At 32.8% G+C, this 14,350-nt stretch overlaps 1 protein-coding gene across 3 annotated transcripts in view; it reads right to left on the minus strand.

Moving 5' to 3' along the window:
* Positions 1-615: 615 nt before the first annotated feature.
* SEMA3D (semaphorin 3D) overlaps positions 616-14,350 on the minus strand; it is a 232,191-nt gene continuing 218,456 nt past the window's right edge. For all 3 annotated transcript variants that reach the window (XM_074268536.1, XM_074268537.1, XM_074268538.1), the window contains one exon: positions 616-1,946. In XM_074268536.1, coding sequence (XP_074124637.1) covers positions 1,521-1,946 — 426 coding nt within the window. In that variant the 3' untranslated portion in view covers positions 616-1,520. The remainder of the gene's footprint in view (positions 1,947-14,350) is intronic.

A 14,350-nucleotide genomic window follows, 5' to 3' on the forward strand; every position in this document is an offset into this window, starting at 1 on the left:
ACATGTGCATATGTGCATAATCAAAAAGGAAAGCTAAAAGGAAAATTTAAAAGAATGAAAACAAGAACATCTGCTCATTAAACTTATAATTTTACTTATCTATATTTGGACATTTTATTTATATTAAAAAAAATTAGGACAATTCTGCTTGAATTGCAATATATAATTCTAAATCTGAAGGCCATTGTAAAAGAACAAAAAGTCAAAGAGTTATTTTAACCCTTTCCGTTCATTATCATTTTGTGCACTGGTTCTGCCAACCACCAAATATTTAGCTAATCCTCTATTATCATCTTTTGATTTCTTTCTATTATTCTACTCTTAAATATAACCTAACCTAAAGAAGGGAAGAAGGAAGAACTGTTGCAACAAGTAGAAATTATGACAGAGTATAGTAAATTTTTAGAAAACCAGAAGAAAGTATACACCAGAATCCCATTTTTTAAATAAAATTTGAGTTCATCCTTCCCATAATCACCTAGAAAATGTACTCTTCCATATCATGCTGGCAGTTTGTTTTACTTCAGATTTCATTTTAGCAGATGGATTGCAAATTGGCAACTACTAATGCCCTAGTGAATAAAGCTCCATTACATTTCTTCCATTTATTTGTGATTTTTCTTTTTTTTTTTAATGAGAAAATAGATATTCCCTGAAGCTAAAAATTTATGATTGTATTTTTTCTCTGTCGGCTTGCAAATCCCATTTGTATGCCTATACATTACAGCATTTTAGATAATTTATTGTTTTTCTTTTATCTGATATGTCACATTTATTATCTTATTTTACTAAATAGCTAGCACCTTGTGTTCTGACAGTTCCTCAACTATTTTAATTCTATATACATGAGCATGTTCTAAAAAAATCACAGGCTCTTCCCTATTAGGAGCTGTGAATTCTGGGAGATATATTTTTATTTTGAGTAAATCATAGCTCCACTGTATTAAATGGAACCACCATGGCCTGGAAGAATTAATGTACCTCCCTAAATGCCTAACATATGCTCAGTAATGCTTGACTCACTGGGAAAATTTCATTGATAATGTGAAGTGTTCTATGCTGTACAATCATTCTACTCACCACCATGACACTGGTAGCTCAAGAGTGAAATGAATTGTTTACAACAACATAGCACTGATGAATAGCACCGACATATTTTAAAGTATATAAGAGCAAAATGAATCACTATAAATGAAAATGATTTAACTGGACTAAGTTCACTTATCTTTATGACCTAACTAAATAAAACACCAAACTAGGGGGGAAAACTCAAAAGAAATTTCCAATTTCATCAGGGATTCTGGACTCTTGGGTTTATCATATCAGTTCAGAACAAAATGGTTTAAATTATTAAATTCCCCTTAGGCACCTGTATTTCCCATTACAGCCTCATCCAGATTACTGTTATTGTACATGAGCAAATCTCCTTGAAGAGAGGCTATGCACAAGTATGAAAGATAGAACACAGCATTTTTCTTTTGCAGGTAAGAGTTTCATTGCCTGAAGATAAAGAGGAAGGACTACGTGGCCACGGCTCTAGAAAGATGCTCAGGGTCCTTGTGATGTCTACGATTTCTCTTTTTTTTCATCTCCTGCACGTGCTTCCATTTAGCACCCCCTTTGTTTCTCTGCCTTCGTTTCTCCCGGTGCCACATCTGTTCGCAGTACTGGTCCAGGCTGAAGTTGGGGCTGCTGAGGATTTGCATGTAGTCTTTATACCTCAGCCGGGACTCAGCCAGTAGATCTTTGCCCTTTCCCTCATCGTGTTCTGCTTTCTGAGTATTTTCCATTTGCTCATTCTCTATAACATTCAAAGTCAACTTCACGATGGTGTGGATGAACGTGTGATCATGTGCTTTGCAGTAGTACATCCCAGAATCCTTCTTCTGCAGAGTGCGAATCAGCAGTCCATATTCAGTTTTGATGACCCTTTCATCAGGTTTCAGCTGCAGAATTGGAAAATGGAGGCAATAAATTAAAAACAGAGAGGGCTACAAGCAAATGAAAGCATGTTACATATTTATACTTCAGTGAACCTGCAAGATCTCTTTCCTTTATGTCTGTCATCACACAGGCTACTTTGTGTCCTATCAAAAAAAAAAAAAAAAAAAAAAAAAAAAAAAAAAAAAGCCAGGGTCTGCTTGAACCTTATTTAGAATCATTCACATTTGCATCCTATTAAGTCTAACCACACAATTGAAAGGCAGTACTTTGTCTTTCAGATTTACAGAACACACTGGGGAAAAATATAGGAAAAACACAAACTTTTCCATTGACCTGCCTTGTAGATTAATTGATTCAATAAACAATTCCTGTTGCACAGGCTGGTATTTGAATTCCATAACTGTTCAGTGAAATCAATAACCATTGATTAAGTAAGAATAAGCTCTCAGGAAAATAGCCATATGGGCAGTCTGATGACACAGTTTTATTTATTTATTTATTTATTTTCTGAAAGGAACCAATACTTCTTTCTAGATAAAATAGAATCAAATAAATGATCCAAACAGTATGTGGAGTATATGGAAGCAGTAACAGGGTGAGTTGTTAATCGTCAAGTGGAATGGCAAGAACAAAGGTCGATAGAGCTCTTTGAAAGTAGAGGTTTGTAACTGAGATGAACCATGACTGGAAGGGTACTTACATTTTACATTTTAAGTTGAATTTCCTTCTTTATTTTGGAATGTACTTTGATATTGTGGTAGTATATGTGATACTTTAAAATATGAAGTCTGTGGAAATATTTGCCATACCTTTGTATAATATGACATTGTAATCAGAGTTCACATGTAAAAAGCACAATAGACAAGTACCTCTGTTATTACAATCCCCTTTGAAGAAATAATATTGAAAGGCATTTAAAACATTCAAACTTGACTGGCTCACAATGTGGGCCAATGAATAGAGAATCTATCTTTAGTAAAACGGGTGGAGTGATTTATAGCTTCTGTTTTAATACTGTTTAATTCCATGCAGTGTCAAGGGTCTCACTTTTAAAGAAAACAACTACCTCCACCAAAAAACTGGAAGTTTTCCCATTTTATACATCCCCTTCTAACACACTTAGGAGATGTAAGTCAAAGAGGGAGCAAGATAATTAAATTAAATTTACTCTCAGTGATTGGACTATGCTTTGTTTTCCTGTGGAAAAATATGTAGAATATTTCCTCTGAAATATAAAGGAAAAAAGAAACTGACAGTTAAGTAGGCATTATATGTTCTGCTTTCTTACAGATGGGCAAAGTAGGAAAAAACCCTCAATTTTTGGCTTTGTTTCTCATGATGTGAACAAGACCATGTTCACACAAGCTGCCTTATCTTGGCCTCTGGAACATTATAGGAAGGACTAATGGTACCAGTCCAGGATCTGACACTAACTATGGTACCTGACAAGTTATTTATTTATGATTATTGAGTAATTTCCTCAAAAAGCATAGTAGATAGAATAATACTTTTCCTACCAACTTCATATGGGAAGTTGTGATGTTAAATATATATTACTGTTAATTGTTATCTCTACATGATTAATACCAAAAGGAAGAATGTTTAAAATGAAACTACTTAAATTTGTAACTATGCCCCCATAATTCATTAAACTGTACATACTCTTTGATCCAATGATATTTCTATTAGGCCTGTTTCTCCAAATAAATAAGAAAAAAAGTGGATAAATGTCTGTATATATATATATATATATATATATATATATATATATATATATATATATATATATATATATATATATATATATATATATATATATATATATATATATATAAATATTTATAGCAACTCTTTTTGTAATAGTAAAAAACTAGACACTAAAAGAATTCCCTATAGGTGGGTAATGATTGAAAAATTATAATACATGAATATAATGGAATACATTGTTCTGTAAGAAATGATGAAACCTGGAAAGGCGTAAATGAACTGACTCAAGAACAGGACTTGCACAGGATCAGAAATTGAGTTTGACCAGGAAAACAATCAATACAATTACAACAACATGGTAAAGACAAATATTTTTGAAAGACCTAAGTATTCTGATTAATGTAATGATCAATTATGATTTCAGAGCACCAAATGAAAAAGCATGTTATCAACTTTCTCCTGATAGAGAAGTGTGATGGGAATACAGATGAGAGTAAAATACATAGTTTTGGACATGATCAATGTGGGAATTTGTTTTGACTGGCTATGCATATTTGTTGTAAAGTTTTGTTTATTTGATCATTTGTATGTTTGTTTCCAAAGAAAATTAAAGAGAAGAGATAGGGAAAGGAAAAATTTTATTGTTTGAAATAAAAATTACTGTTTTTGTTTTGCTTTTTTTTAAAGCATGTTTACTAAAACTCATTGTTTAACATAATTTTGTAGGCTTCTCTTATGAATAAAAGTATATGAATCTGATATATTAGAATCTACCAATTATTCAATCAAATAGCATTGATGAAAATATCTTCATATACGGTTTTCCAAGTTTTGACATAGACAATAAATCTACAAATACAAAAGAGAGGCAGCTCTTCTCTCTAGAAGCTTATTTTAAATTAGCTACATGTCTTTAAGATCAAAATATTATTTATATTTATTTGTTGTTTGTGATATATTCAGGGTTAAAGTGTCTTGCTCAGGTTCACCTAGCTAGGAAGTGTGAAGTGTCTGAGGCCAGATTTGAACTCAGGTCCTCATGACTCTCAGGTCAGTGTTCTATTCACTGCATTGTCTAGCTGCCCCTAAAATAATATTTTTAAACAAAACCTATGATTTTATCCTTATAATGGGCTTCCAAAGAACTACTGCAGATTATCAATTTTTCTACATTTAGGTTTACAAAGTTGCTTAAGCAATGAGAGACTGAAGAAGTTGCAAGTCATAGTCAATCACAGGAGATATAAAATCCAATTCTTTCTGATTCCTGGTCCAATATGCCATGCTAACCAAACATAAAGTAAAAGCAATGCCACATATAAAACAATTAAGAAAGGCTTTCTCATTAGAAAACTCACAGACTATAGTGTTTTCCTCCTTTGGAGTAAGATTAAATCACATGCTTAATCCCCTTTCTGACCCTGGATGATCCACTTATCTTGATCATAATGGGAATAATTTCCCAACCATCACCACACCACTATCATCATCCTTCTATTATTTGGTGGTATTTTGTAGCTTACAATGGTTTTTATACACATTATATCATTCAATGTTTCTAAGAAACTGATGATATAGGTAGGGGTTGTACTATGAATCCCACTCTACACATGAAGTTTTTGTTGGTTTGTTTTTATTTTCTTTTGTTTTGTTTTTGCTGAGACAATTAGGGTGAAGTGACTTGCCCAGGGTCACATAGCTAGGAAGTGTTAAGTGTCTGGTTTGAGGCCAGATTTGAACTTTGGTCCTCCTGACTTCAGAGCTGGTGCTCTATCCACTGTGCCACCTAGCTGCCCTGTAAACATGAAGTTTTATATGACATAGAGGTCATTAAAAATCCCTCATCAAGAATTAATTTCACTACATGATTGACAGCTGTCTCACTTTTTGCCTAACACATATCTGAGGTATTAGATGAGTAAATATTTTGGGGAAAAATGAATGAAATATTAACAGCCTTGGAGACTATTGACATATTGCTGGAGGGTAAAAAGTGGGTGATATTCCAACATTTTTTATTTTAATCCATATCTAGTTTTCTTTTAACAAAAAAGATTCTTAATAATGGTTTTCTTAAGTCACATGTCCTAATATATAGAAGCCATTACAGCTATGGTTCCACTGATCTTTTTTCTTCTTCTTCTTTTTAAATTTTGACAGGAGGGAATTGTGACATATTTCACACATATTGTATGACACTTCATTATTATTTTCCCCATTCTCTTTTTGCATCCTGTTTATGTTGTTTTACTCACAGGTTTAGTCATTTTCCTGCTTTTCCTCTATACTTTTGTCCCCACAGGACAGAAAGTTTCATAAACACCTAGCATTTCATTACTTTGTACTAGATCTTTAAACTTTTGCTCTTATATGCTTAATTTGTCCTTTAATTTCTGACCTGCAGATGTAAAACATATTTTATTAAATTTAAAACTTTCTGGATTTGTCGTTTAGATAGTACAGATCATTTCATTGATATTAGATGTGGTTTTATTCTTTCCATAAATTTCAAAACTATGCATTATAATGGAATAGCAGCTCCAACAGGATACATTCAAAATTAATAAATTAGATTATCACAGGATTTTAGCAATTTAAAAGCAGGCAATCTGTGAGTCCAGAAATTAAGTAGTTGATTAACATTTGCCTAGTCTACATTCTTCTGTCATGTGCTGCTTTCATTCTACATTGAAATAGGATGCATTATGCACACTGTATTTCTCCAGTGAAATGTCAGCACAGTCAATTTAGAAAATGCAACTCCTCTGCAAATAGGTAATGCAATCTTTAGTCAATGATTTAAACTCATGGAATTTTCTCCACTTTAGAAGTGATAAGTAAAAATTGCTGAGGCCTACAAATCAAAATCATGCTTGAAAAAGGCATGGGATATCCATTTACCTAATGTGACTAAAAAGAATAGGATATATTTCAAATTATTAAATGTAGATTTTCAGCAAAAAGCATTTTTTAAATGGGAAATCGGAATATATGTAAGTGCCAGGACATCAGGTAAAGGTCAGTGACTTCTGTTCATGTTAATGGCTGACTAATGGTAATTCCTTTATAGATAATTCATTCATTAGTTCTCTCACAGATAAAATACTGCCTTAGAAGAGATTGTATCTTTAAAAGACATCTCTTTTCATTAACTATCAAATGAAAAAATAGAGAGAACTAGGTAACTGGAGAATGAAAGCAAAATGAAGACAGATACATAGAAGTACTGTATTCCTACACATTTCTATTAAGTATATACAGTGTTTTAAAAACTAGTAACCAGTGAAAAAATTACATATAAGTGAGTGGTGGAAACAGATAAACACTTTTTCATGACAGTGGATAATTAATAAAGAAAGGAAATATTTAAAGATACTTTAAATCTTCAGAAGTATATGCTTTGTACCTTTTATAAGAAATCATGATGATAATGTTGATGATAATATAAAACATAAGAATTTATGACTGCATACAAGAAACTTGCCCACATTATACTTGAAGGACAAATGATGTAGTGGGAACAGTTTTTACTCCCAGTTCACAAAAGTCTATGGTGATGATGGTGGTGGGGGAGTTAAGAAGACACCTGGGACCTGATGACTAACCTACCAGTTAGAAGTATAAACATCATCAATTACAAAAGTAGCATCAAGAACAAGTCACTAGATAATTGACTCATGAATTTAATCACACCAGACTATGAAATAATTCTGTAAAGAAGCATCCTCCCACTGGCAGCAAGACAGGTTGCTGACAGCTTCTGTGCTATAGGAGATCCTGTCCCTTCCCAGAAACCATTCTGAGTGGAAGTAAGATTCTGAACTCTGACCTGCTGAGCATGAAGGAGACTATGTCCTGCTGGGCCAAATGCTTCCAATCTAGTATGGATTTTGCCCTTTTCCTACCCTCAGGAAACAGTTTTGCAGGTCCTGGACAAAACATCATTTGTATAAATAATCTGCTGAAACATTACAGTTCTGGTACTTTAAAATGTAATGCCACAGAAAGACAGTTGAAGCTGCATTTAATTTCACATAAGATTTTACTATCATCACTGGGTAAAGTGCTTTTAAAAATTCCAATACAAACACATTTTAAAAATAACAGGATTTTTAAATAAAATTTTTGTATTAAAAAATTCCTCACCCAAAAATATGTAAGATGATCAGGTAAATATAAACAAGAAAAGAAAAAGAAAAATGTACATTTGTAATTTTAAAAACTGTTAAGTAGACAAAGTAACAAGGAACACTTTTTAAATGCCAGATTTTTAAAAAAATAATGATAAATGTTATTGAAATATTTTACCTAAACTAAAATTTTTATCTATATTAACAATAAACTTGAAATCAGGTTGTATTTCTCAACTTCAAATATAAGATAATTATAAAATAACATAACTAAAATAAAATCTAAAATGTTTTAAGTTCAATCGACTTTGATCTAATATTTTTTTTGTAAAATTAGATAGACACACCAATAGATAAATTGAAGGATAGATAGAAGTATCTATATGCACTCATGCATATATATAAACACTTCTCAATTCTTATCAATCTAGAATTCTCTTTCCCATTTGTCAGTATTGATGGCCACTTGTTCAGAATACTGGAGAGGGAATTGAAATATTTAATAGGAGTTTGGATTAAGTGATTGTTAAGATCCTGACCAATTCTTTAATTCTTGAAACCTATTTCTCCTTGTCATGACTAGAATGCTATCCACTACCTAAATAGAGGCATTCTCAGAAGTTCTGTCCTTAGCCTCTATTTTCTTCTCTCTTGACATTTTCTCTTTTGATTATCTTATAGACTTTAAGGACTTTTACTCTATTGAAAGAACTGAAAGAGCCATCTCCAAATCCAATTTTTATCCTTATTGTCCAGTTGCATCTTTCAAATTTCCTGTTCAGAATCTCTATCTTGATGTCTTGCAGAATCCTCAAACTCAACATATTCAAAGTCAAACTCTTCATCTTTAAAATTAGCCCTTTTTCTTGACTTTCTTATTTTTATTAATGACACTCCTATTTTTATAGAGTTGGAATGCTGATGCTTTCTTTTTCATCCCTGATATTCATCATTCATCAAATCTACTTAATTCTTTTTTCTTATATTTCATATTGGTTTCATCTTCCTCTCATGCCCATCATCACTATTCAAACTTTAATTCTTATTATATCTCCTCTAAAGAATGGTAATAGAGTCTCAAATAGGTTCTTTATTAATCTACCAAAGGAAGATTGGTTTATCTTCCTTAAAAAGAAATCTATGTAAAAACATCAATTCCTTCTAAATACTTACCAAATTAATTCTAAGTCTTTAACCTCTCAATAAGTCCTCCATGCATAATTTCCAACTTCTGTTTCCTCTTTTAAATCTAATTATGTCTCCTGAACAAAAAAGAGGTTACACTCTCCTCGATTTATTTTTTTGTTTGTTTTTCACTTTTAATTTTTTTTTATTCTGAATTCAAATAGAAAAAAAAAAAAAAACATAGCATTTCCATATATACACCATTAAGCAGGAGAGTTGTAGAACAAGAAATATCCAAATACTGTGGAAACAGAAAACTGTTAATCTCTATCTGTAGAGCTTATATTTCTTTTAAGGTATCTAATACATTCACTATTAGACTCCAAAGCTTTTCTGTTTCCATGTCTTTCTAGGGAGTTGCTTTTTTTTTTCCATTTTGTCAAATTAATTTTGTAATGAGTTATATGCTTTTTAAATTTTTTCAAATCTATTTCGTGAGAAGTTATATAATTTTTTCCATTTCATTAAATCTATTTTAAGGAGTTTTCCTCAGATAATTTCAATTTTTTCTTTTCCAAACTCTCTTGCAAAGCTCTCATTTTCTTTTCCCATTTTTCTTCTAACTCTCTTTTAAAATTCTTTTGGAATTCATATCACTCTTTGGGACTTTGGAGATGATTTGCCCTTAAATTCTTCAGTGTTTGAGATCTGTTCTTCTCTTTCTCCATAAAAGTTATCAATGGTAAGAGTTCTTTTTGCTTTTTTGCTAATGTTTTAAAGGTTAAGGTCTGCAAAGGGAGATTATCCCAAACTTCCTCTACAGGTAACAATGGTTTTAGGCTGCTCTGGGTGGGTGCTGATTGACTTCCAGTGTTGGATGGTTGCAGCCAAGTTCAACATTATTTTGGGGTTCAGTGGCTCACTATGTGTCTTTTGTATTTGCATTGCATGTCTCACAGCTGATCTGCTGATACACTGTCTTGTAACCAGGGAAGAGTAGCCAACACTACCATATTTTGACTAAGAGCCTCCTGGTAATTCCTCAGCAGCTAAGAGCTACTCCACTCTGGCCTCCTGCATTGGGCCTGAGCTTGGCTCCTTGCCTCCACCCCCATGCCTGATTGAAACAGACCTTTTCTGAAGTTCTTCCAAAATATCTTCTGCTATAAATTTGTTACATTTCAAATATTTGTGGGTTCTGTCACTCTAAAACCAATTTAAAAGCTTGATTTGTTGTTTACCTGAAGGATGCCAGGAAAAGGTCAGATAAAGCCCTGTGTACTCTCTACCATATTGACTCTACCTCCCTGTGTCTCTTTCTATATGCCTCATGGTTTTACTTGCTCTGTCTTTTCTTTCAGGAATCCCATCTCTATTTGTTGAAATCTTACTTATTCCTATTCAAATTCCAGTTCTATTTAGTTAACCTTTCCTCTTCTTCCTGGATGATATGATCTCTTTCTTAACCACAATTAACATGTGATTGTACTTCTGACAGACCATAATCTGCTTTATATTGCCTATGTAAAAATATTACTCTTTGATAAATATTCTTTCCTTCTCCCTAGCTTGTATGCTCCTTAAAAACTATCTCTATACCCCTGCACTGCTTTACATACAGCAATCAATTATTATTAAATTATTAATAATTAAATTATTAATTAAATTAAGCCAATTAATTAAATAAAATTAAATAAAAGCCAAGATGCTGGAATCAACAAAATCAGTTTCTGACCATTGAAAGTTATTATAGGGGGCAGCTAGGTGGCCCACTGGATAGAGCACCAGCCTTGAATTCAGGAGGACCCAAGTTCAAATCTGGTCTCAGACACTTAACAATTCCTAGCTGAGTGACCCTGGGCAAGTCACCTAACCCCAGCCTTAGGGGGGGAAAAAAAAAGAACAGAAAGTTATTATGGTAATAAGGAAGATCAAAACATACACTCAGAAGATGATAACAAGGTCAAATATTCTATATTCAAAGCTTCCAAGAAAAATAAGATTTGGGCTCAGACCACATGGAAGAGCTCAAATGGTACTGTGAAATCAAATATGAGAAATAGAGGAAAAGAAAAGCAAAGAATTGAGAGAGGTGTAAAAGGAAATACAAAAAGGTAATAAGCAGAAGAATGTCTTAAAAAGTAAAATTGGCCAAATGGAAAAGGAGGTAGAAAAGCTTACTGAGGAAAATAATTCCTGAAAAAATAGAATTGAGCAAATGGAAGCTAATGACTTCATAAGAAATCAAGATAGAATAAAGCAAATCCAATAAAAAAAAAGAAAAAAAGAAAAAAAAATGAACTACCTCATTGGAAAAAAAAATTAACCTGGAAAAGAAATACTGAAGAGATAATTTTTAAAAATATTGGTTTAGCTGAAAGTCACAATCAAAAAATAGCCTGAACATAATTTTCAAGAAATTATCAAGGAAAACTGTCTCGGTATTCTAGACCCAGAAGGTAAAATAGAAATTGAAAGAATCCACCAATCACATCGTGAAAGTGATCCCAAAAGGAAATTCCCAGGAATATTATTCCCAGACTCCCAGGTGAAGGAGAAAATATTGGAAGCATCTGTAAAGGGCTAGAACTGAGCAACGCACTTGGATGATGAAGCACGTGAGACTAATTGCCAATTGGATGGTTCCCTATTAACTTGTTTAAGGTTGACCCTCCCCAGCTGTTCTGTGCTGACTTGATTGGTGAGACAAAGAGAGGGAAGTGACTTGTGTGGGAGGAGTAAGAGAAACTTGGGTGGTGGAACTCACGCTCACTTGCACCCGCAACCTTGGCGTTAACATGTCCTAGCTGTGTGACCCTGAGCAAGTCACTTAACCTCAGCCTCAAAAAAAAAAAAAAAAAGATTTGTAAGTTTACAGATATTCTAAGGGGCAGCTAGGTGGCGCAGTGGATAGAGCACTAGCCTTGAATTCAGGAGAATAGGAGTTCAAATCTGGTCTCAGACACTTAACACTTCCTAGCTGTGTGAGCAAGTGAGCGTGAGTTCCACCACCCAAGTTTCTCTTACTCCTCCCACACAAGTCACTTCCCTCTCTTTGTCTCACCAATCAAGTCAGCACAGAACAGCTGGGGAGGGTCAACCTTAAACAAGTTAATAGGGAACCGTCCAATTGGCAATTAGTCTCACGTGCTTCATCATCCAAGTGCATTGCTCAGTTCTAGCCCTTTACAAGCATCCAGAAAGAAACAATTCAAGTATAGTGGTCACAGACAGGATAACATAAGACTTAGTAGCTTCTACATTAAAATCTGGAGTGTTCAAAATATGTTCTGGAGAGCAGTGAAGCTATGATTCCAACCAACAATGACCTACCCAGCAAAAGTGAGTATAATTCTTTTGAAGAAAAGATTGTCATTCAATAAAACAGAAGATTTTCAAGTATTCATGATGAAAAACTCTGACACTCCTTGTTTCATACTCTGCCTTCATCTATATTTATCTATAGTAAACCCTAGACTCCTTTGAGGTTGAAACACAATTCATCTTACCAGAATCATTTAGGTCCCCACCATATATTATAGTGTTTTTTTTTTTTACAAATTCCTGGACAAGTTTGAGAGCCAACAAGACTTTGCTTGGAACTTCCATCAATCTTTGAGAAAGTAAGGATAACTGGTAGCACGATGCATACACTGACCAGGGTCAATGGCCTTCCTCAATGTCTCCCTTTTCTGTCAAAGCTCAGTTCTATTTATTCTTTGTCCTGCTGCCTTTGGGTTTCCTATTCTTTATGGCAAAATTATTTTTCCTTAATTTTATTTTTTATGTTTCAAATCATATGTAAAGAGAGTTTTCTACAGTCATTTTGTAAGATTTTGATATCCAATTTTTTGTTCATCTTCCCTCTTTTATTCCCCCCATCCCTGAAACAGCAAAACAACTAATATAGGTTATACAAGTACAATTGGTTTAAACATGTTTCTATACTTGTCATGCTATGAAAGAAAAAATTAGAACAAAAAGGGGGAAAAAGTACAAGAAAGAAAAAGCAAGCCAAAAAAAAAGGGGGGAGGGAATAGTATGCTTTGATTTGCATTAGGTTTCCATAGTTTTACCTTTGGATGCAGATGGCATTTTCTATCGCAAGTTTATTGGAATTGTCTTGAATTATCACATTGCTGAGAAGAACTAAGACTATTATAACTTATCATCATATAATCTTGCAATTACATATACAATGTTCACTTGGTTCTGCTCACTTCAGTCAGCATCATTTATGTAAGTTTCTGAGGCTTTTCTGAAATCTGCCTGCTCATCATTTCTTAGAAAACAATAATATTTCCTTATATTTGTATGGCATAATTTATTCAGCCATTCCCCAATTTATGGGCATCCATTAAATTTCCAATTCTTTGTATGGTACAATTCTTGATGTACCATTAATTCCTCTCCACTACTACCCTCTCATAATTTCTCCCTGGCTCTGAACTAGACCCTCTTTTTCTATATAAGCTTCTCAAACAGACTGAGTGTTTCCCCAATTGGAACATGATTCTTGTTTTGTCTAAATAAACTATCTGTAATTGATTTTAGTGTCTTTTTCACATCTAGTTTTTATTGATGGATTAAATTTTAAAAGTGTTCTTGTAAAACAAAATTAGAGAATTAAATTAGAGAAGTGGGATAGTCAATGAAAATTCAATTCTTTCAATATCTTAGGTACATTTCATTACTAACTGACCAATCTAAACTTTAGCATTTCAAATTTCTGTTGTATGAAACATAAGCATGGCCAGTAACAGAATATATATAGGGATGATCTCATGTAAATATGCCTTTCAACAGTGTAGCTCTTAGCCATGTCTTTTTTGATAAGTCATTTTTGTTTAATTACTTTTACATACTTAAAGTGATAGAGTCCTTTCTCTAAGTTTTTATCAATTTAAATATGCAAATATAGCAAATTAATATATATATCTGTTATTCCTAGTCATATTTTATATTCCATTTATATTCCATATATTCCATATATTTTATATAAATCCTTTCAAATAAGTTATCATTGGCAATATGCTGTGACCTATTTAACCAAATCAATCAAACAACAATTTTTGACAAAAGTCAAGAGACCTGCCTGGTCTCAAGATACTGGGGATACAAGTACAAAGAATGAAGTGACCCTTATTAGTAATGTGCTTATATTTTAACATAAATATAAAGCAAGTAAAGATAAATATGTGTATATATATATATATATACATATATATATAATTATATATATATGTATATATATATATATATATATATATAGAGAGAGAGAGAGAGAGAGAGAGAGAGAGAGAGATACGTACACATACATATAAAAATATGTAAAATATGTATCCATGCAAAGTAGTTAAATACAAGGATACTTGAAACAACCCTGATGAATTGGTGAATTGGGAAAGGTTCGTGTAAAAGATGGAGTTTTAGATCTATTTAAA

Source organism: Sminthopsis crassicaudata, chromosome 5, assembly GCF_048593235.1.
Source record: "Sminthopsis crassicaudata isolate SCR6 chromosome 5, ASM4859323v1, whole genome shotgun sequence".
NCBI classification, from domain to species: domain Eukaryota; kingdom Metazoa; phylum Chordata; class Mammalia; order Dasyuromorphia; family Dasyuridae; genus Sminthopsis; species Sminthopsis crassicaudata.